This window comes from Poeciliopsis prolifica, unplaced genomic scaffold (assembly GCF_027474105.1).
Source record: "Poeciliopsis prolifica strain line A6 unplaced genomic scaffold, Auburn_PproV2 SCAFFOLD007, whole genome shotgun sequence".
NCBI classification, from domain to species: Eukaryota; Metazoa; Chordata; class Actinopteri; order Cyprinodontiformes; family Poeciliidae; genus Poeciliopsis; species Poeciliopsis prolifica.
The window spans coordinates 12,462,556-12,486,778 of NW_026562382.1; the positions used below are offsets into that span (position 1 = coordinate 12,462,556).

General features: G+C 36.6%; 1 protein-coding gene across 10 annotated transcripts in view; it reads right to left on the reverse strand.

Annotated features, from left to right (window-relative positions):
* The window catches only part of galnt13 (UDP-N-acetyl-alpha-D-galactosamine:polypeptide N-acetylgalactosaminyltransferase 13), a 36,505-nt gene that overhangs the window by 4,001 nt on the left and 8,281 nt on the right, over positions 1–24,223 (reverse strand). For 5 of the 10 annotated variants that reach the window (XM_055032109.1, XM_055032110.1, XM_055032104.1 and 2 more), the window contains 12 exons: positions 20,648–20,816; positions 18,650–18,816; positions 17,436–17,643; positions 16,469–16,639; positions 15,727–15,844; positions 13,263–13,443; positions 10,899–11,038; positions 8,155–8,253; positions 7,598–7,732; positions 7,327–7,356; positions 4,999–5,225; positions 1,913–2,427 (listed from right to left, as the gene is read on the reverse strand). In XM_055032109.1, the coding sequence (XP_054888084.1) occupies positions 5,040–5,225; positions 7,327–7,356; positions 7,598–7,732; positions 8,155–8,253; positions 10,899–11,038; positions 13,263–13,443; positions 15,727–15,844; positions 16,469–16,639; positions 17,436–17,643; positions 18,650–18,816; positions 20,648–20,816 (1,604 nt within the window). In that variant the 3' untranslated portion in view covers positions 1,913–2,427; positions 4,999–5,039. Of the gene's footprint in view, positions 1–1,912; positions 2,428–4,347; positions 4,839–4,998; positions 5,226–7,326; positions 7,439–7,597; positions 7,733–8,154; positions 8,254–10,898; positions 11,039–13,262; positions 13,444–15,726; positions 15,845–16,468; positions 16,640–17,435; positions 17,644–18,649; positions 18,817–20,647; positions 20,817–24,223 lie in introns of those variants that run through there. The other 5 variants (XM_055032107.1, XM_055032105.1, XM_055032112.1 and 2 more) reach the window with 5 other exon arrangements.

Below are 24,223 nucleotides of genomic sequence, written 5' to 3' on the forward strand. Positions count from 1 at the left end.
GATCAGTTGACAATGACTGATTAACAGGACTCCTTCATGAAAGACGTCTCTGGAAAATTAATGACGTCTGAATTTCATTAAGTAGCTTCTGGATTCGCGCGTGCCGGCTCCTTGTCACAGCTGTGATTTTACAGAGACACCAGAATAGAACAGGGCCTTCCTTCATCAGTGTAATTATTGTGTTTCTCTCCTGCTGTTTGTCCCCCTCTTACCTGTCAGCCCCTGTCTCTCTGCTGCTCTGTCAAGTTAGCCGGAGAAGCCAAGCAACAGAATGAATGGAAAAAATAAAAAGGCCCCACCTGTAGTGAAGAGACGAACCCAACCACCGCATCGATGTGTACCACAGGAGAAAAGCTATCTACCATGACGGCAGCAGAGGCAACTCCCCCAACACCAAGAACAGCAGGAGAGCTCTCAGTGGTCCTAAATTAACCATTCATGTTCATGAGCTCATATGGAAAATGAGATCAGAACCTTACTTCTTTCTAGGGTTGCCTTTGTTGCTCTATAATTACACACACACAATAAAAAGACTGCATTTGTTTTAAAACACTTTTTTAGAGTAAAATTTCTTACAAACCAATGAGTAGCTTTGTCCCGTTGTTGGAAATCTTTGGAAAGTCAACCCCAGTTTCTCTTTAAGAACTATAATAAGTAACAGGAATTACTTTTAAGATCATTACAAACCAGTTCCTGCTTTTGGAACACAGGTGTGAGACAGTAGGTTCAGGGTTTTACTATTACTTTAGAACGCATTTTTAGTATCACATTAGAAATCAGAGGTCTCAAATGGTCATTTCTGAAGAATGTAAATCTTTCTTTAACTTTGGTTTCTTCAAAAGGTAGCTCACATTCGGTCCAAAACCGATCGAGGCAGAAAAGGATCAAACAGACTCACTTTGCTGTAATCTGTTCATCCATCCTGTTATTTGATGAAAGCCTCACACTCTCTCTCTGACTTCGTCTTGCTATGTTGTAGAAAGTTTCATTTGAATGTATTTCCTTGACTTTATTTTTTAAATACAAATAAGCAGCTTTACCCGTCGTGAAGTCTAGACTAAAGAGTGTTGCTTTCAATATGAGCCAGTGGATCTCAGGGCGGGTTCATTGGTGTGTAAAAGATTGGACCTTTGAGTTTACAGCCAGTCGGTCTGGTGTCAGAGCTCATTAAGCTGAAAATATTTGGTCACCTGCAGATTTTTCCGCATATCATTTTCAGTGACTGAAATTGAGCAATTTCACACCAGCAAGGTGCCACAGAATGAGATTAGAGGAAGCTAACAACTTATACAGTGAGGGTTTGTTTTAGATTTCAACCTCCATATGTGAACCAACAAGCATCGTTTAGAAATGAAAACTTACATTCACTGGAATGTTTCTCATCGGGGAACTACACAAGGATCTATCTCACCGGATCCATCAATCTCCACTGGGCTGTTCATGTTGTTTCAACTAACAACTATTCTAACAAAAATATTTTCTTATTAATGTATTTTCAGATAAAGTATGACATACTTTATCTGAAAATACTCCAAGATCTGTACTGAATTTTAAATTAATCATGCTTCAATATTTTTGGGATTACAATCTGGTGTTCTAACATTATAACTTCTAACTTTTGTTTATTGTTTTCTTTTTTTTTAATGCATAAATGTCAAACATAGTCACTTATAAATGAAATGTAAAAGTGAAAATTGTAATTTTATGTTATGTTAATTTTGTGTTTTGAAATATTTTTAAAAATCTATAAATGTAAAGGAGCATATTAAAACATAGTTAACTTATTTTTAATTGCATCTTAATTGTGCAAGAAAAAATATTTTCTCAGAATTAAACAATATTTATGTCAGTTTTTTTTAAAAAAACATTTGGTGCATATCGAGTTAGTTGCTGGAGATGCACCAGCATCTAATTGGTTGTAATAAAGGTTTGCAAAACCTATGTTACAAAGGCACACAGTTCTGTGTTGTAATATAATTTATTGGTATATTTCAAAATAAGACTGCAATAGCAAAGCGGCTATCATGCAGGTTTTACAGTAACCACAGCAGTATCTTGGGAGCCATTCTTTGCAAATATGAGGTAAAGTACATGTGGAAAAACTATAACATTCAGTCTGTGATTGCCACACCGTTTGTTATCCCACATTGGAGGCACACTGTAATTGTTCATTAAAACAAGATTGTGCTTTGACCGTTGACGGAGGCTCTCCAGACTAATGAGCTCGCAGAAACGCTCTTGCCATGTTTGATCTTAAGCTATAAAAACACAAGGACCAGTATTTCTCTGCCCAGATTTGAAGATGTGGACACACACATGTATCCTTCCTGAAGTACACGTTGCAGACTGCCCAACAAGGCTCATTTGTTCAAACAGAGTGAGAACAAAGAGCAGGTGGCACATGATCCCTCACACCTGCCACAAAGACTGGAGAAAAGAACAAAGTGGTTGCTTTATTTAGAAAAAAGGGGAAAAAATGATAAAAAGAAGAATGATACAATCCTGACATAAAAAAAACTGTTTTTCTGTATCATTTGAAAATGATGAGCAGTAATATCAATAAAAAGACATTACGCTATCAAAATGCCACAATATTTCAACTGAAGTCTGGCTCATGAAGCACCATCCAGTTGCTGTCACGCATCACGTGTCACGCATGTTGCTGTCACGCTGTCACCTCATCTTGCGAAATGCATCCATGCTACTATTATTAGATTTGGATATAACAGCAAAGTTCTTAGAAAAAAAAAAGTAGATTCTCAATATAAAGGGTGTAAAGTTTAAAACAATATATTTCTTTAGCTAACCACTTTTGTTGACAGAGAATTCTAATATAGACACCATCCGGATGCAAACACTGTTCACTCTGTACATTAATTTTAAAGTTATAGTTTGGTTTCAAAATCTCTAATTTAGAGACATGTAGAAGATAGATTGATTATACAATAACAAACCCCCATGAAAAACTTCAGTGTTTTAATGAGACCATGTGTGTTACCCTAGTATATTTTCATCACAGAACTTATCATTTGTCTGTTTACATTTACTACCTCAACTATGTAAGAGTTTTACATTTGCTATGCATACTTTATTGACTATTTAACCCTATAGTAATCTTAGGAACCTTCAAGAAGTCACAGCATATCATACACATTTTACTTATTATGTTTTGCGCAATCCACAATAACACAAAGCTATATAAATAGAACAAAAAGAGCCAAGTCATGATTCATGAGCACTCTGGCCATGAAGAGAACCCCTGCAGCTGGTTGGGCTTGTTGTAAGTAAACTCCAATAGCATAAGGATATGTTGGAAAAAGTTTTGCACATATTTTGTTGCAAAATAACTGGAATCTCACAAAGCTTGACTACAATGTCTATAAGTTGGTAACATTCTTCATAGTTTAATGCTGGACCATAACTGATTCGTTATATTACAACCATTAATGATCAGGGCATTTCTTTGCTGGAGGAAGACTCATCAGGTTGACTCAATTGTTACTGAGATCCATATTTTTCTTTTCATTTAAAAATTCTAAGTTATAATAGCAAGAGACGTCAAGAGAGGAGTATTACAATGGAGGGCAAGAAAAATGTACCTTAAATGAAATTAGCAGAACTGTGGAAGTCCAGTTCTTTGCTCATAATTATTTCATGCCAGCTTTAGGGCAGAGAAAACTCCCATCGTAACCTCTCAGCAAATGAAGCAGGGCCTCCGGAGCAAGTTACAGACCGTTTGCCCAGCTGAGACCAGCTAATTAAATGAAGACTGCTTCGAACCATCCTTTCTGTCACCAGGCAGCACACTACACTTTCATCGAGGCATAAGAGTCACCATTTTGACTGTGGAGATCTATGAGGCTGACTTATTTTCTTTTTCCTTTTTTCTTTTCAGGCGCTTTCCTTTTATTTCAAGGCAGAGTGAAGCAATAGTTTCGTTTGCTTTAATGATGACTAGGTCTTGCATCCGTGCTTCCTTCTTCTTAGGGCAATGTCAGAAGGAACTCAGAGCGTGACCAGCAAATCAGGCCATCTAACAGCACGTCACTTTGCTGCCATGACTGTGACACACACCACAAGTTCTGGGAGCTCCTAGCTCAATTTACAGAGCCAGGACACAAAAACTGTGGCTTTCTACATGCTCTTTAGCTGCTTGAGAGTCACCAAGGTTTACGTCTCTGAAGTGCAAACTTGAGATAAGTCTGCAGAACAGAATAGGCTATAGAGAAAATGACAGGTGTAAAGGCGGGAAAATAACCCTGAAATGAAAAGAAAAGCGGAGCAAAAGAACATCTCTTACAGAGCTATGTAAATAAGTAGGCAGAGTGGTGAAAAGCCCTGATGATTGGGATTCATTGCTTTAACAATCTGAACATGGCACACAGTGTGCACAGCTGCTTCAGGCCAATAAGAGAGCCATCTGAGTGTCCAGAGCCATGAAAAGGTAGCTCCACAATGAAGGATCACTTCAAAGAACTTGTAAACAATAGCTGACCCATTTCAATCATGTGTGCTGGTAGATAATCAGCTAAAAATAAACACGTCCTCCTCCGTTTCAAACATCACTCACCAGGCGTGGGCAGACCAGGACACAGCCAGTGAATATTCACATCAAAATAAAACATTCATGTTGGAAAATAAATGTCAAATGAGATCTAATTTAGCATGAAGTCTAGCTAAAGGTCCTGCAGATAAGATCTTATACACTGAAGCATCTTGAAGGGACATCTGTCATTGCTTAATGTGCTTCTGCCCTGTCTTCATGGATTCCCTCAAAAAGGTCACCAGTAAAAGCTTTTTAATGCTTCGCAGAACAATCTGCATCCACATTCTAAGACCTGACAGAAGCACAACATGCTCTGAATCCATCTGCTCTTCCTGCAAAAACCAAATAAAATATCTAAAGTGACAATCTGCTCTGGAGGCAACTACCGACTAAACAATCTAACTGATCTAAACTACATTGCTAAACTAGATCGCAACAGCTAACTTGCTCACCTCATGCCTCCAAAACACTGCCCCAAGGAGCAGATGTTAGTTTAGAGAATATAATCCGTGGGACTGAAGTAAAGGTGTCTAGCGACCTCCAGGCGGGTGTAGTTGTGGAGGATCCACGCCTGTAAAGGGCTGTTGTTACAGTACTCCACAGTGGGGCCGTAGGTGCCGTCCTCCAGACGGCTGATGGTCAGGCATGATTGGGTGATGATGTGGAGGAAAGTGTGTTTCTGCACGGATCCAGGAAGGAAGAGGAACACATGATCATAAAGGCAAGTAAGATAATTATTTATATTCTCTAACTGGGGTGTCAGTCTTTTGCAGCAAAAACAAACAAAGCTAAAGAGAATTATAACTGGAACCAATTGTCGGAACCAAACTTTGACACTTCATTTTTTTAATAGTCCCAGCTGAGGAAAAACATGGTTGTTTACTACAGTCTCAGGCATCAGGTGTGTTTAAAGGCAGTAAGTCATATGCCAACTTTTTACAAAATTTTATAAACGAATGTGGCTTCCCTAAATTTTAGCTTTCTCTACTTTTTCAGATTTAAGTCAGAACTATGTCTTGGCTGCTCCGATGATATTAATGAACTAATATTACTTCCATTTCGAAGAAACATAGTGGTAGCTTAAGAAGTTAACTTAAACTACTTAAAATCTACGGGCAATAATTTGGATTTATCTGGACGGTACACACGTTTACCTATTGTGAACTTTTATTTTAGTATAAAACTTTGTGAAAGCATGATGATATTGTAAAATTATGGTATTCTTGCAAAAAATGATCATACTATTATCAATCTCATATCGGTTTATGCCCAAAAAGTAGACATGGACTCAGATGATTGTATTTTAGATAGGCTGCTTATATTTAAACATTGAATATGATGTGTACTTAAGATACTTTAGTTACACTTCACACAAACATAATGCAAATGTCATTCATAAAATGTTAGAATTTTGAAATATTAGCGGCACATCTTTAAAAAATTACAATAACAGCTTACTTTTGACAATGCATAACAGCATTTAAAATTAAAAGAGGCTGCAATTAACAACTTTACATCAGGAATATAAAAACTTAAATGTGTTAAAGTCAAACTGATGACCAGCTGGATTTTTCCACAGGTCTCTAGTGATCCAGGATTCAGATGTTGTCGGTTACACCTGTGCTAAAAATAACCTTGACCAAGATAGTCGTGAAAACCCAACGCTGTTTACCAGTCTGGTCTGCTTCATTCATTATTTATTCACTTTTTTTTTTTTCAACTTTCCAAAAGTGCCCTGAGAACAAAGCGTAATTAAAGAATTTCCCCTGGGGTTTGCTCTGTGCTTGATGGAAACAGCCTGTGGGCTTCTTCGCCTCGCCATATTGAAACATCAGCAATGTGACAACTCAATCACTCACAGATTTCTCTGTAGGACTTTTCAAGCTTCTCTCCAGAGATTTCAAAATTCATAAATAGTTAAAACACAAATACTTTTCCAGTTCCATAAGCCGTAATGTATTTTGACCAGTCAGGCAATGAAGTCATGTACTTCTCTCAGGAGCATAAAATGTCGTGCTGTGTCTTGTACACAACATCTGCTTCTTCATTTGGATGAATATTAAAATTACAGCTTGCACAAACAGGAGTGTAGGGTAAAATGAAACCTTGGTGTTTAATATTCAGAATAAACCAAAGTCATTAATCTTATGTTGGTTTCCTCTTTTTCTCTATTGAGCAGCTGATCAATAAATTATGACATATGTGTGGATTTGTTTTGTATAAATTCAATGTTTTATATAAATTTATAAATGACAAAACAAAAATGCACACAGTAGTAAGTACTTGTAAAGCATTGTATGTATTATAAATTACAATTTTTTGATTACTGAGAGGTTCTCTTGGCTTCTTAAAAATTATATTTGCTACAAAAATGTATTTGTATAAATTTGTCTTTTACCTGTAATTATAATCTGAAATTATAAAAATATCACATTAAAAGAAAATGAATAATTCCTTTTTTGGTAAATTGTGGGTTATTTATTGTTTATTGTTATTTCTCTGTTGTTTCTGGTGATGTGGACAGTTTACCAAAATAAAAATAAATGAATGAATGAATGAATGAATGAATGAATGAATGAATGAATGAATGAATAATAGCTGTAAAATTCAGTGACATTTTCCACCCCCCAAACCCCCCTTTTTTTCTAACTAAGAAAAAAAAAGCTCAAATTTCACAGATTTACATATTCTAACCTAAAAAACACAGATTCTTCAAACTCACTGGAGCACAGGACATAAGCTATAGGAAGATCAAGACAGAAAAACTTTTGACAGCTTACCTCAAAATCATACTCCCACTTTCCAACATACTATATGAAATGAGAGAAGATGAGACACAGCTGCTGGATGGAAATAGCGCCTCAACACTGAGCTGCTTAAAACAATAAAAACCTACAAAAAACACACAACACCATCTAGTGGCAGAGAAGAAGCATCACTTCTAGTAAACCACTGCTTTTGATTTGACGACATAGTCATCAGAGGACAAAACAGAACACATCCCACTGCCTCGATTTGGACTCTGGTTCCTGCAGGAAACACAGATCCTACCTCGGCATCGTACTCAAACATCTGGTTGCCCTTCATGTGATGACACTTGAGCATCTTGACGGGCCCGTTGAGCCTGGAGACATCCAAACAGAGGTCATCTGTCCGGATTTCTTTATCTGCTGTATAGGAAAAGACCTGGGGAATGCAACACAAAGATTAATGAAAACACAATTAATCCATTACAAATTTTCACTCTTAAGCTGCATGTTTGAGCATAAGTATTCAATAAAGATAATTTGAGATCTTTAAGGATAAACAAAATGCTGGATTCAAAAAGGGACAATTTGATCTTATCAAAGATCAAATTGTAAAGAAAAACTAATAAAGCAAAAGTTTAAAATGGTTCTTCTGAATGGACAAGATCACAAATATAATGGCTGATTAGTTAACCTAATGACTAAAAGATAAATAAGTCGATGGTTTGGAGTTTTCATCAAAATATGAAACTTTATAGAAATTAGCAATGTGGTCAAATATTAAAAGGTGGCCCTTTTTCTGTATAATCTATACATTTTAGAAAGTCATGCCTTAAGAGAGAAAATAGTTTGTTCCCTCACCTGGTTTCCACCCATGCCATGACAGTTGAAAAAGCCAACTTTCTCGTTCTCCTTTCTTCCCATGTTGTCCACACACTGGTTGGTCTCCACATTTCTGATCTGCATGCAGGTACAGACCAATAATTTTACTATTCCAAGCTTGTATTTTTCAAAACGGTCACACTGAAATTCATATTGTCTTGTAAATGGAGACAATATGGTATGAGACAGATATGAGAGATCTGTCATATTCAGATCGATGGCATAAAGGTCATCGATCTGAATACATTTTCCTGTTAGAAAACTGAAGATAGTTTGATGATGGTGATGGAAACCACTGCAGCTAATTTTAACTGGTATCTATCAATGGCTTTTGTCAAACAGGAAAGTTTTCCAACTTGCTGTTTTTAATGTTTTTTACCAAACCATCTCAAAACCATCCCATAGGAGAAGACAATATGACAAAAAATGAATATTTGTATTTTCTTTTTACAGAAATACAACAATTATGAGTTTATCACCATGCCCTTGTGTTGAAACATATCTGTAAAAGAATTATAAATAGTTTACTGACATATTTAGCCAAACTAAAAAATGTGGCTCCAAAGGTGAATTTGCCTCCTTGCAAGTTCATATCCTTACTTCATATCTATCCACTGTAATTTTCCCCGTTCTACTTCCACTGCATACATTTAAGGACATCATTATTTTACAAATGTGCATAAACATTGCTCATCAAATTATGCTCATAGTCAAGTATTTTAATGAATTACAGAAAAAAAGTAATAGAAAAAGTTTGTTAAGATCTTTTTGTGGAGACAATTACAATTGTAATCATGTCAATTCAAGTTTTCTGTGCAGCTTTGCTAAGTCTGGAAAAGTATAAAATTTTATTGGAAGAAATAAATGTGTACGTTTACACGAATGTTTTCATTGTCTAAGATAAAATGATTTTTACATCTAGATGACGATTTCTTATGATTTCATCACATCGCAACTTTAGATAATTTTCTAACCCATTGATCACAATTGTATTTGAATTACTGATCATTTTCCAAGGACCATATGACTCAAAATTATTAATATTACTGGCAGAAACCTGTAATTTTTTATGACACATGTTACACCCTTATTTTATTTTCAGTCAGTGCAAGTAAATGGCAAAATATTTAAATTAGTAAATTATCGGGTTTTTACCAGGTTTTAAAAATTATTTAAAACCTGTAAGAAAGCCAGTCCACACATTTCACTATGAATACATGTAACATGTATACAAAATTTGAAAAAATTATGACAAGTCTTTCTTCTAAATTTGAGCTTGAGTCCAACTTCGACCCATAAAAACTAACAATAACAACTCGCATATTGATCCAGATTGTGTCAAGTGGCAGATATTATCAAGGCTTGTTGCAGCTTCCGCAGGATTTTTTTTATAATCCTATATTCATTGTGATGAAGATGAACTGACTATATTCTAAGCTTAACATGCACAACTAAATCATCACAATTAAGAAATATAAAACCCAATAATTACAGCTTTTACAGAAAGGCTGACAGTGTGTTATGGTAATTGGGACTCAGTCAGAAGAAATCTGGCTCGGAGGGAAGGAGGGGAGGGGTGACAGAAAAAGATTCAGCTCTTTTATTCCCAGCTGTTGGAGGATTTCAAGTTCTTTTCACTATAAGTTCTTATACTGACACTACTTTTTAAATAGCCATTTACCCTGAGGGAGACATGGCTCATGTCAGTTCTGCCTCTACCCAAAGCTGCGCTGGAGCAGACATGCATTAAAAACCATATCCAGTTAGTTAAAAAAATACTTTCATCTTGAGTTAGCAGGAGCTTGAACTTGTATTATCTTGCTTATGCAATGGTCACATTCTTGCTGCAGATCAAACACTTACTCCTGCACACTGATATCTTTGCAAAAAAATAAATAATAATTTTTATTCACCAAGTAGAGATCAGATAAATTGATACATAAGCCTTTCCCCACTCCCTCTGTACACAGAATAACTCTGCAAATGTCTCAGGTCAATATCGGCTGTGTGGGCATCCAAGCAGGACTTTGTTATAAGTATTCAATACAACAGACTGACTATGGCTTATTTTCTCCAGACTTTCTTGGGTCCATAGAGCTTTGCATTTATCTCTCTGTAATATTGTTGTTCTGAAAACACAGACATGCATGGTATTGTCCCAATCAATCATAAAACAACCTGAATTTCAATTCGAAATGTGAAAGTCATGCTTTATATATAATTTTTATTACGCAAGAGCGAGTAGTTCTAGAAAACTGTATTACATAAAACCATTAAAAAATGATGTATAAGGAACGCAGAGATCTTATTTTATGACCTGCTGACTTGAAATTTGTCCAGCAGATAGTCAACTGACACCCTGTGAAGAAAGGCAAGCAACAAAAGGTCACTGCTAAAGAAGATGGCTGAGGAATCTAACTTTGTGTACTATTGGAAAGCTCTGAGGAAGGAAAAATGTGGTAGGACAAAGTGCTCAAGCAACAGAGAAATCTAGAGGAGTGTAAAGAAAAGCCCAATTAAAAAGTTAATTTATGTCACTAATTAAAATGTGTAACCAATACAACAATTTCTGTTTTGATGACTATGGCTTACAACTAACAAAAACTAAAAATATAAAAAATTACACTTTCAAAAGATATTCTTATGTCTTGAGAAGCACCTGTATCAGGCAAACAGTAGAACAAATTTTTTTTTACAAAATTAATGTACAAGAGTGCTCATACTTCACCAAGTGAGAAGTATCTTCTTGGGATCTGGGAGTCAGGGTAGATGTTCTCTAGATACCAGGAAAATGGTTTGCACTTCAAGGCCTCTCTGAGAGCTTTGCGGGAGGAGACGTCCCCGTAGTCCACCCGCATCACACCTGCAGGAGTCAACAGAGGAGTTAATCAGATTTATCGGAGAGTGTCATCATGCTGATTTCATACAGATTTCACAACTGTTCTCTTTTCTTGCATCACCATGAAGAAACACCAGAGGGCCTTTTCTCACCAACATGCCACAGCGCTGTATAAAAAATTGTGCCATGATGTTAATAAGGGAGGGATTTTCTCTTAAGTTATACATAATTAACCTGGCCTCTTGAGTCCATTTTGCACATACTGTTTAGGTTAATGCTGCTCTTAGAAATGAACATCATGCTGCCAAATAAAGACAGCCTGACGCATCAGCACTGTGGAAACTGAAAAGAAGGGATGGATTAGACAGCAACTGGGCACAGACACAAGCTCATCAAGCAGATGGTTTGTCTTGGAGTGCCTCTTTAGGAGTCATAGCTCATGTGCAGATAGATGCTGGGTGGTAATTTATTATGAAAGAGCTTGATTGCAATGAAGAGAAAATAGCACAATTTACAATAACCAGCCAAAATGTGTGACCAACAACGGTGCGCAGCAAAAACTACCAGTAGTCAAACATCAACTAAACAAAAGGACACCTTCAAATACCTTCTATGTTAAATGGTAAGCATGTGTTGACATAGAAGAAATATTTACAGTGTTTAACAAAAGTATTAATACCCCTAGAAGTTGTGTCACATTACAACCACAAGCCAAAATATTTTATTTATAAGGCATGGAAGCTGTGAAGAGGCCCACGGCACCTCTGGAGGGGCTGCAAATATCCACAGCTCTGGTGAGAGAATCTGTTGATAGGATAGCTGTTATGCTGCACACATTTGGCCTTGGAAGAAGGGTGGCAAGAAGTAAAGCCACAGTTAAAAAGAAGTCCTACAAAGTTAACTCAAAATTTGCAAAAGGACAAATAGGGGACAATACAAACATGTAAATGTAGATTATGTGGTCAGATGAGACCCCAAAATTGAATTTGAATTTTTGTGTTAGAACGGCCCAGTCAAAACCCAGACCTAAATCTAGTTCCAAATCTGCAGCAAGATCTGAAATTTTGATAATTGCTCTTAATTTCAAATAAAGGGAGTCAAATACAAATGCACACCACATTTCCATTTTTTGAAAACGTTGACAAACATGTCTCTTTTTCCTTCGACTTAGTCACGCAGTATATGCATTGGTTTATCACATAAAATCCTATTGCAGTGTGTGCAACACAGCAAAAAACAAAAAGTTTGCAGGATGTGCCTATTTTTGGAAAGGACTGTAGGAGACATAATATTTTGGAGAACCAAAAGCTTCTTTGATCCTAAAACAGTCTGATAAGAAGGAAAAAAGGAGGCAATTACACTTTTATTAGGAAGGCTATAGGGCTCTCCAAAAATGAGGCAACACAGCATGCTCCTCTGTGCCAATAAGTGAGCACTGGCAGCAGCAGCACAGCTCAGATCATCCTCAATAATGTCCAGGAGGAACAGAGGCATTGGTGGGCCACAGCGCACAGCAAAAGCCATCCATCACAATGCTGGCTCTGTCTGCACACCTGCCCGTGGAGAGTCCTGCCTGACCGAACCGCGCAGAAGGTCACAATTTGTGGAGGAAGATCCACAGATTAAGGATGATCCCTTATAGGTTGGCAACCCATCTAGAACACTTAGCCAGAGATTTCCGGAAAAGTGATTTCTGCTAAAGGGTAATCACATTACTGAGACAACAGATGGAGGGATACTCATCTCTCAAGCTGCATAGCCCTGTTGCTCTAGTTTTTCCATATGTGCCGAAGCCCTATTGGAGAAAGGACCAGTTATGACAAATTTCTGAACTTGCGTTCACGAGAGCGCTTAAAGTGTGTCTGAAGGAAAAAATGAATTAGCCTCCTTTGAAGATGACACAGCAGCCTCACATTACAGCAGAGAAATGTGAATTATTAAATGAATGAAAAGAAAAGGTCTCTGTAAGAGAATAAAGCAATAAAATAGACCAGACACATCCTTTCAGAGCAATTTGCTAAATGTAATATCAGCAACCTAGAATGGATCAGTAATGAGGATGGTCTGTATCTGCTTTTAAAGAGGAATGTGCGCTGAATAAAATATAAAGCAAATCCCTGACTCATCTATAAATTTCTAAAACCTTAACAGTGTACGTCATTTTTAAACTGTCTGAGACTTTCTTTTCTGTTATTAAAGTGGGGGAAAAAACATTTAGTCACAAAGCAATAATTGCTTTGCTCTGTACCTGGTGAGATGATATAAAAGAAGTCTTTGAATTCATCCATCCAGACTTCAGCCAGCCGTCGGTTGTTCTTGTTGATAACTTGGCCTGTTCCTCCAGGAAAGCTGTATGGAGTGGCTTTGCGGAAAACATGCCCCACATGTGAGCATGTTATAATTTCCAAAGATCCACCACACTGCCAGATCTGGGAAGACAGGAATTTAAATAAACGAAAAAAATGAGTTATTAGAAACAGTACTCTCTACATTGAGGTAAAGATTTATTAAAGAAACAAAAATTAAATGCAGCGATTATGGCAGTAGTAAAATAAAATTTTTAGAAATATCCAAATTTTGCCGAGAGTACATTTATTAAAAGGTAAAAAATTAAGAGATACAAATAATTATAGTTCTCGCTACATCACTGGTGTATCAACAATCCCTGTAAAAGAAATTGAACGGAGTGTAGTTATGTTTATTTGTAGATCATCATTCTCAAAGTGATTCAAAGTACAGAAAATATTCTGTAAATTTAGCATCATATTCAAAGAAACACTAACATCTGAGATTTAAACAAGTAGCCAAGACAAGAATAGATTTTTGACATCTATAGGAAAGATACAGAAACAATGTTTTCACTTCTGACTCAAACAGTATATTTTAGAATTTCATTGGAATTACTCCAATGCCAAAGATGATAAAAACTACATGTTGCCTTTACATTTTAGTTCTGGTCAAGACAGCTGTGTTAAGGACTGGTCTAGTATTCTAGCTTACAAATGGCTAATGACACAAATCAGTGCGTCTGTTTAGTTTGTAGTGGCTCTAAAGGTTGAGAAGCTTTAGTAATGTATGACTCTTAGCATCCTGAGGAATAAATGTGATAACATTAGAGTAAAACTTAACTTCACATTCTTCAAAATAGGTAAAACAAGAGATCAGAGTATTGTAGCCAAAATCCCAATTAGGGACATACATCGCAAATTAGCTTACACTACAATTGTTCAGTATTTCTTAATACTAAACCCTAAATTTGTTACAGACCTAAACTTGACAACATGAAAGTTCAGTTTGATGTTAACACATAAAGCTGTAGCTGGAAAATGTTTGTTTTACCAAAGAATTAAGATTAGATTGGTTTACATTGAGGCTATGAACAGGAGGTACAGCTTCACACTATGACCTATTTTTATATCTCTGGTTCAATATTCCCAAGCAGCAGGAAGGAAATCACAGGGGAAAAGTAGAGCAACAAACAGCTGCCTATAGGCAGATTATGCTGCAACAGCTCAGAAGATTGCAGAGGAAAAACTTAAGCAGCCTTCATCACTTTTTAATGCACCATTTTTAATGCATCAGCTATAAAACAAACTTTACATTAAACACTGGAATTTGTCTACAAAAGAAAGGCAGTGGCCGTTAGAAGAGAAACGGTTTCTGTTTGGAGGTTTAAAAAGAAAATATCCAGAGTAGATATAGAGATGTGGAAGCTTTGTGTAAAGAATAACTAAATAATCAAGATTGTTTTGCTTTTGTCCTTATTTCTTAAAGCGTTCTGGGGGTTGTTCAGGAAAAGCACAACATAATGATTGCTTTCAAAAACTTTCTGGCATTATTTATGCTTTAGTGTCTTAAATTATCATGACATAAAATTTCTTAAAGAAAATTCAACTGTAACAGTATTGAAATTAGAGTTCATACTCAGAAAAGTCAAACAAAACCTTATAGTTAGTCCAACAAAGTTTCATAGGATCTGATTTTAGTGAACAAAATCAGATGTTTACATATCTGAACTGGCCACCAGTGATCAAAGTCAGTTGAGGAAAATGTGGCCAATTTCAATCACAGACTGAATGATTCTTGTATTTCTAATGAGTGGGGAAAAAAATCCCACCTGAAGAACTAAGGCTGTTTTTAATGCATAATGTATGAAGCTTCAATTAGTATTGATGACTTTGTTTACAAGCATGGTTTGACATACGGATCCACTTCTCTTCGTCACTCCTCAAAATGGGAAGGACAATAAGGCATAACAGTAGAAAAGCAGATGTGTGTCGATCTTAACAATAAATGTAATGGATACAAGAAAATGGCTACTCACCTAAAGCTGTCCATACAATTTAAGCAACATTATAAACATTTAAAACAACTGCGTATGTCTTGCTTGCCTTGCAGTGAGGAGCAAGGTGTGTGAGGTAAGTATGTTTCCATGACAATAATTTCTCTCCCATTTTGTACATATTTGTACCAGTGGAGCCAATAAATGACAAGAGCATGACATATCTCCTGTAATATGAGGATGTATGATAAAATCTAGTGTTGACAGTATTTGTGTAATTTTTCTGACTATGAGAGGGAGAGATGAAGGTTCTGCTCACCTCTCCCATATATTTTAAATCAAATATGCATGCAAGTAGGAGAACTTGCCTGTAACCACTGCCATCGAGCAAGTCTGGTAGGATGATAACATTATGTTCTCTGACACTCACCCTAAAAGACATTTCCAGGTTTTCTCCACCCCATATGTCCATCCCCGGATCATAGCTTCCAATTTCTTCAAAATATGTTTTGTCTATGGAGAACAGCCCTCCTGCCATCGTGGGAGTCCTGCACCAGACACACAAAAATTACTGCCAAAAAACAAGATCTTTGCTGAAGTCTTGCTGGATTGTTTAACAAATAAAAATAAGAGCAATTCAAGTTATGTAAAGACAGATTATTTAGCCTTGGGTTAAATTTGTATTCAGTCCAAATCATATCATATGGATGAAAGGAGGCTACACAGAGGTATTTATTTGTTGATTAAAATGAAGAGGCACTGCTGCACCATAAAGCAGAGACAGGTTGAAAGAAATAATTTCTAATAAATGTACTAATGTTTTATATCAACAAAAAAGAAAAATGTATCAAATTTGATATGGAGCTTTGCATTTATGTAATTCAAAGTATCTTGTTGTTGCACAGTGAGGCACTGAAGAAACAATACAGAGTAATTTGTTTAGCAAATTAAAACAAAGCCTTAGAAGAGTAACCATGTCTATCCTTCAACTCTGTGAATAATAATTTGTTGATTGGAATAAAGTGAATACAGACAAGAAGTTGTGCTCTCTTTTCTGTCAAAATGTGATATATGACTGAGTTTAATTATTTCTGATCTAAGATGCGAAAATAATTTATTGAATATCTTCTTGATTCCATCTATGGACGTGAGGGATGCATCTTCTTCTGTACCTGACTGGAAGTGTTCGGTCTCCTTTACGTCGATCCATTTCCCGCTGAGGAACTGGGTACCATCGGAAGTTCAGCTTCCAGTTGAACCCTCCATAAGTCATATCTGAACCCGCCATGTACTCAAATGTCTCATCGCTGATCACATCTATGATAGGGCACACCACTGCTCTTCTGAAAGACACAATTTGATAATTAACTGTAACAAAATAACAACAAACAGTGAATAAATAAATAAAAAATTTTAAGTTATGACTTTAACAGAATAGAGTCTCATTGAGTTTCTTGGACTATCTTCCTCATTCCTTAAAAATTTATAAATTAATAAATTATCAGATGACAACACTGTCAATTAAGTAAATTTGCACTCATTGTGACTTTTCAGCAGCACCTTTTTATTTATGCAATGTTTTAATAATACAGTAGCTGGAGTCATATAATGGCATTTTCAAAAACCTCGGACAATATCAAGAAATGCATTAAAGACATCAATAAGATTAATTCATACTAAATATACATTTTAAGACGATGTATCTCTAGGCAGGTAAAGGGGGGGGAAACACCTGATGCATTGTAAGGTCATTTTACAAAACAAAGGCACGAAAAGAATTATCTATTGCAGGTACGATGTTTTCTGCTTATAAGTTCCCTTCACAAATCTTCAACTTGCAGCTGGATTAGCAAGGTTATAGAATGACAATGAGATAAACTCTCCATTGAGGCAACAAACCAATTATCGTCAAGTGTCCGGCTGACATCTTGCTGTTGCAGTAATGTTCAAATCATGCTGTGGTTCAAGAACCTATTCATCTAACTGGTGAGTTAACAGAAGTATTAACAAAAAGTGTTTCTGGAGTCAACATGAAGGTTAAATTGGCTAACAGTCTCTGCTGCACAGTGACGCAGTGACGTCCTGCCCTCATAAAGCATTTTTAATCTCTCTAATAGAAATCCTCATTTTGGCTCCTACCGGTCCTCTCTGATGCGAGCCAGCAGGGGCTCCAGCCAGCCCACTGTACACTCGCAGTGAGCATCAAGGAAGGTGATGACTTGGCCTGTGGTTACGGCTGCCCCCCTGAGCCGGGCTCTGATCAGACCCGACCGCTGCTCCATCCTCAGAATCTTCACAGGCACCTCTAATGTCTGCACATAATCCTCCAGCTTTCCCTTTAAGAACTCTGAGACAAGGAAATCAGCTGAAAAGCAATTCCACTAGAGCTGAAGTAAAGTAATTACATTAGAAGATTATTCAGTAGCCAGCTGATAATCAGAAAATAATAGAAAACATGAAAGAGGATTAAAAGCTTTTATTTCTAAACCAACACATTTAAAATGCAAATTGTATTTTGCAACAAATAATATAATTATATAAGAATTTCTCATTAAAGGGAATTCAGAAAAAAGCTTGAATTGCAAAATTAAATCTGTTTAACTCAGTAGTAATGCCACATAAAAGCACCGCATTCAAATAGGCACATGATAGAAAATCCTACAAATATTGTAATGATTTCTATTTAAGATATGACATTTTGCCACGTGAAAACTTCTGGATAAGAAAAAAAAAACTTTCCATCCGGAAATCAGATTTTAGATCCAATGATAGAAAAATCTTAAGAAGATGGCATTTGAATGACATTTCACTATATTAAGTAGAAGTCTGTGTTTGAGATAAGCGATAATAGAAGAAACTAAAAAAGCTGATCACACTCAGAGTTTGTTATCCTATTTGATATTAAACACATTTATCATAAATCAGTAGGGGGATCAAACAGTCTAATCATTAATATCAGTAGGTTTGATAGGGAGGAATGTTGATGGAAAATTAGCACACGTGTTCTGACATTTCTTATGCTTCATAATATCTTATTCTGGGATACAGAGCAGTTCATTTGGCTCCTTTGTAATTTTCTATTTCATTTCTATTTCAGCTATTGTTCTTGTCTTGATTTCATTGATACAGGTAGCAGTACTAACTTCAGCTACCTGCAAGGGGTAAGGGAAATCAAACAGCCATTAAAGTTAAGGGTGCACTAACTTTTACCTTACCAAAAAAAAAAAAAGGAAAGGAATGAAAAAAATTCATCCCAGGGTATGGATACAATTTGATTTAGCTTAATGTAAACAACATGTCTACTAGATATTTATAGTCTGAGGGAGGCTTTTGAGTCAACACAAACTACTGACCTCGCTCACTGGCATCATCTACCAGAACAATCTCCACCAGCAGGTGTCTCGGAGAGCGGTTGATGACACTGTGAACGGTCCGCAGCAGGGTGCTCCACGCCTCGTTATGAAACACGATAACGATGCTGGTGTTGGGCAGGTCATCTTGGTACACCTTGGTTTTACAACTGACACAGAAACATAGACAAGAGAAATCAGTGGGATGAAGCCGAGACAACTGCATGCAGATAAGCTTTACAGAAATGAAAACTATCAAAACCTTTCAAAAGTTTTCATGCACATTTTTTTCAGTTTGCACCCATAAATAATGTTTTCTGAAGACCAACATAATGTGGTGCCATACAATGAAGCGAGACAAAACAAGTCTTTTTTTCATCACAATTTAAAATCTGAAAAGTGTAGCATGCAATAAAATTTATTTAAAATTGACTCATTTGGATCCTTTGAGATTTCAAACGATCCATTGCCAATAGTTTCGCACATCCAAAGACATCACAGGATTTTTTTTTAGCAGAGCTGCTGACTGTTAAAATGACAATGAGAATAAATGCATGTTATTAGCAGCTAAACTGCATTCAATATAACAGCCACCAGCTAAATATAAACATGTATCATTTTGCAGGCACCAGCATCAATAAAATCTTAAATTACTTGTTTAAAACTTTGCTGTTAGTTCCACAAAGTATTTTATGAAAGAGCCTGAAAATAAAGTTTTGGTTCCCTGCTGCTCTTCAACACAGCCACCGGTGCAGAAACATTGACACTGGGGGAGTAGGAAGAAGTAAAACCACCGTTGACAGCAGTGTCATCATGTCCTTTGCTTCATGTGATGTTTGCAAAAGAATATTGGTGAGGTAGTGATAAACTAGTGGATGTTATTAAATAAAATATTCACTACATTACGGCAGAGGAGTTGGACAGTGAAAGTGCATTGCACGGCAGGAGAACGAATGGGGAGAAGTGACAGAGGGTGAAAAAAGCCACCGATGCAGACACCATTGCTCGTTCAGTCCCGTCTACTCAACATGACAGCACAGACTGACAGAACTAGGCCAGGAGGTTGCCTTAAAGAAAAAGTGTTATTGCCCTTCACAAATAACTCTGTCCCTTTCTGGATTATTCTCACTGCATAGCTGCAGAAACCTTAAAAACTGAGCTGTGTACTGCAATAAATCTGTTGTAGTGTTTATGTGGAAGAAAAAATTGTACTATGATAGATGGAAAAAGGTTGGCACTGAAATTCACTGAACATTCACCTTTTCTCTGTAAAATAGGTTTACAGTGCAAAGTGCTTCAGAACAAGGCTTAATCTACTTATTTTCCATTCTAGCATAAAGTAGTAAAATCACTCTGATTGAGAGTGGTCATCACATGAATCTAAAACACTGCTTGTCTGTATTTTGTTCTGTGGCAGCTCAGTATTATCACAGGTGCTATTATAAACTAAATAAAAACCCATGAGCAACCTACCTAGGGTGGTGTCCACAAGACATGCTTAGAAAATATTCAAACCCAGTCTTCTTGAAAAAAGAATTAAAAGTGGTTAAAAATTAGTCCTGACATCAAGGAAGAGGTTGAGCAATTTCACTCTTTTGCTCACAGATTACTGCTCCTGACAACCGCTGACAATAACATTGTAGAAGGCGATGGCTTTGCATTTTTCTATATTCACAACAACAAACCATTGAGGGATCTGCAGCAATGCAGATGCTGCTGCAATATGACTATTAATTTTTCACTTCAATGTACATTCAGTCATACTTAAACTTCTTCTCCTGAGGTAGTAGCTCATTTCCCTCATGGATACTGCATTGCACTTAAAAAAAGTGTCTACTAACACTTCAAACAGAACACATTATCTGCAGACCTCTTTGCTGATGGAAACAGGAAACGTGTGCCTGGATAAATATTTCTGTACAGATTTGTTGCACTCACCATCTAATCACCACTGTGGTAATGTGGTTCAGAGCAATAATGTGGAAGCAGAAGAATACGTACCCATCCAATCTCACATCTGGTAGACTCCTGTTGAGTGCAATCATGTCACTGGCCATCAGGTTAAACTGGTTAATCTTAAAGAGCTCCTTCATCTTCCCCTGGTCGTCTTTAGGAATGTTTACCGCCTTGCCCATCTCGCCCGGACCCTCATGACTTCGAGATATAGCAGCTGTGAGAAAAGACATGTTTCTCTCAGGAATGATGAGCATATATAGCAGCATTTTTGACTAATTCAAAGTCAACAGAAATAATATTGGACTAAAATAAATGGGAGACATCTCTTACATCACCGAACATAATGCAAGGACTAACAAGATACACTCAGATTGTACACATTCAGTGAGTGCCACACACAAAGAAAGTCCTCACAAATTTCTCCTGTTTTTGCATTTCATATCATTGAACACAATTCAATATGAGATAGAGATGACCTGTGTAAATACAAAACACAGTGCACAAATAATGATTTATTTAAGGGAAAAACAATTTATTCAAACAAACCTACCCCTTTGTTAAAATATAAGTCTTCCCCTATCTAAATTTGAATTTTGTCAACCAAAACTAAGTACTATAATTGCTAGACTGTAAGAATTAAAAATCACTTACTTCATGCCTGATGACATGAAGTAAGCTTATACATCTCAAAAAGTGACAAATCATGCAATTTCAAAAATATATGAGGAATGAAGTCAGTTGCCTCATCAGTCTGGTAAGGGGTACAAAGCCATTTCTAAGGCTATGGGAAAGCCAATGTCTGCAAATGAAGAAAACATAACAGTACATAAGACAACTTTATTTTGATTGCTGTTTGTTATTATTATCAGAGAGAATTCACTCAACTAAAATTAGTATTTGTGGGTCAAAGTTTTTCAAAAGACAGAAATTGAAACCTATGAATCTCTGATTGCTGGATTTCTATATTTACGAAACTTTATTGATTCTAATACAGAAAATGTAACAGATATCTCACTTATTTCTAGCAGGCAAAAGTGGCATGTGCAAGAACAATCTGTTTCTAAAACATTAGTGACAATGAACAGACTGACAATTAGTGACTGTACTAATGCCAGCCATTAGTACAGACAGGGCAGACACCCTAGATAAACTCTCCTCTTTGCTCTGGCTTAAGTTATCTGGATATTAAGACCTATACAGCCTGATAGCTATATTTAAATTCACAGATGATCTATTGGAAATATTCTTATAGAGATTTAGGAGAAAGTATGAGTTCCAGGACTTTGCCAATTCTAGCTTAGAAGCAAAAAGGCTCACATAGTTGCTTATAGTCCTTGTGGGAACATTATCTTACAGTTCTGCCTGCAGAACATCAGCAGATTAGCATTGCTGCTACAGCACAGTGTCAGCTCTTTTCAACAAAGGTAAATAACATCACATGGATTTATGACGCGCTCTCCCCCACTCTCCCTCAAATAATCCTTCAAAACAGAGGCAGCGATTTCCATGAAAGAGGGCAACGTGGGACACTGGCTGCACAGTAAACGGCTAAGAGGATTCCGTAGAAAAACGCTTTGTTGGGATGGACTGATGTTGGCCATATTGTCAATCTCAGCTGACCCTGCTCTTTTCTTGATGTCGCAGTTTCAGTATGTAAATGAGCTCTCATTTGACGGACACAGCTACAGTGTTGAGCTGGATGCCTGACCGAAATGGTCTTCGAAGCACTTCCTGACCCACTCCAAGCTATCACTAAGTATGCATGAATACATATTTCAAGAAATGTCTCACATGATGAAAACATACAGCAGTCAATAGGAGACATTTTCTCGATCAACTTGTATTATGGACGGATGGGCAGGCAGACAAATGGACAGCAACAACACATTTTTTGAGGAGCTGAAAGATGATTTTCTCAAAGTTTTCATACATCTTTACAACAGTCGTATCGATATCTATGTCTGAGAGATCCATTATTGCCTCAGCTGGACTCTCAGGATGCCTACCAATCTACATGCAGATTTTCTGCTGAGTCCTTCATAATACAGCTTCCAATGTCCTGCAGCTATGTTCAGTCTCATTTACTTTACAGAAAAGGGTCTGTGTAGCCGAGCACAGTTGGAGGCTTTTTTTGCAGGCTGAATCCATTACATTCTCCTCCTTTAACCGCTGTGCTCTCCCTCCTGCCTGCAAGTCTGACACCGCTGGCATTATATTATAGATAACAGACACTCCACTACCATGCAGAACGAGCTAGGTTCATCTTCTAAATTACTGTTTGGGAGAAAGGAAACATACAGAGTTTTCTCTGCTGGAGAAACTCCATCAACATTGAATCATTGTGTTTTATGTGCCGATTCCAATAGTAGGATTAATTTTCTTTGTTCCAATTAGAATATGTTATTTTACCACATTGTGAAAGGTGAACATTTTTCAAGCAAATAGCTTTTGAACTATGACCAGAGTGAACACAATATTTATTTTAGGATAAGAAGTTAATCTCAATTAAAATACAGTCTGTGCTACATATGGTGAGTTAAACAGAAATAAATCTCAGATTAAAACTCTGATTTTAATCAGAGTAGAAACTTAAATATTCAATTAGCGAACATATTCCAGCATATGCTTTTCTCACTTTAACGCATCACTCTCAAAAGACCACCTGCTCAGGAGTGATTTAGTTGCACCATGGTGTGCAAGAGGAGCAGAACGATTAACAGATTTTTACTGCAGAATCCATTAAAAGTCCATTTCTATGCATATTATTAGAATCTGTCCAAACAACTCTACCCTGGAATGTCAGAAGAACATTAATGCTTAGTCAAGCAGAGTAATGAGGACTAAATGGTCATACACTTCATTGTGGTGACAGCTGAATGCAGTGTTGTCACAGTTTGCCTGCTCTAATTAAGAATATTAGGTGGAGACTATTAAAGACATCATTATCCACCTGGTAACAATAGCAAGAGATTAATGGCCTGTTGTTCACTATGGTTTAGAAAGGAAAAACCTTAGTAAATAAGCTCAGGTCACATTGCAGAACAGAGAACACATTGCTCTCTGAGAACACCTTGAAGTCATCATGTTAGTTACAATTAAGCGGCTATATAAATTTTGGTGGCTTAAACTGTTTGGGAGAACATTCAATTAGCATGTAATGAAATCCATGGAGCCAATTTTTCAATATGTATTCAATGAGGTTTCTAAATGATACCAAAATCAGAAGAGAGCAAGTAAAGATGAAATTGTAACAATCTTAAGGCTGGTTATGCATTCTGCACACATAAAACAGGTGCAAACAAAAGTTGTTTTTGGACATAATTTTCTAAACAGTACTACCAAACAGATGCAATCTCTTTGCATAACACAATCTTAAACTAAATTATTATTCAATTATATGGAATATAATGGAATATGATATATGGAATGCTTTATAAATCACCAGACTTGAGCTATCTTACATGCATACTAACTACAGTGTAGCATTTGACTTTTTTTAAATGGTATCAGCCAGAGTAGCTGGCAGCTCTACCTCGTTCCAACCTAAAAGCAGATTAGTAAGCCTCTTACAAAATGTGGCAACCTGCTTTCTTGAGGGCATGTGAGGAATCAGGCTTTGCT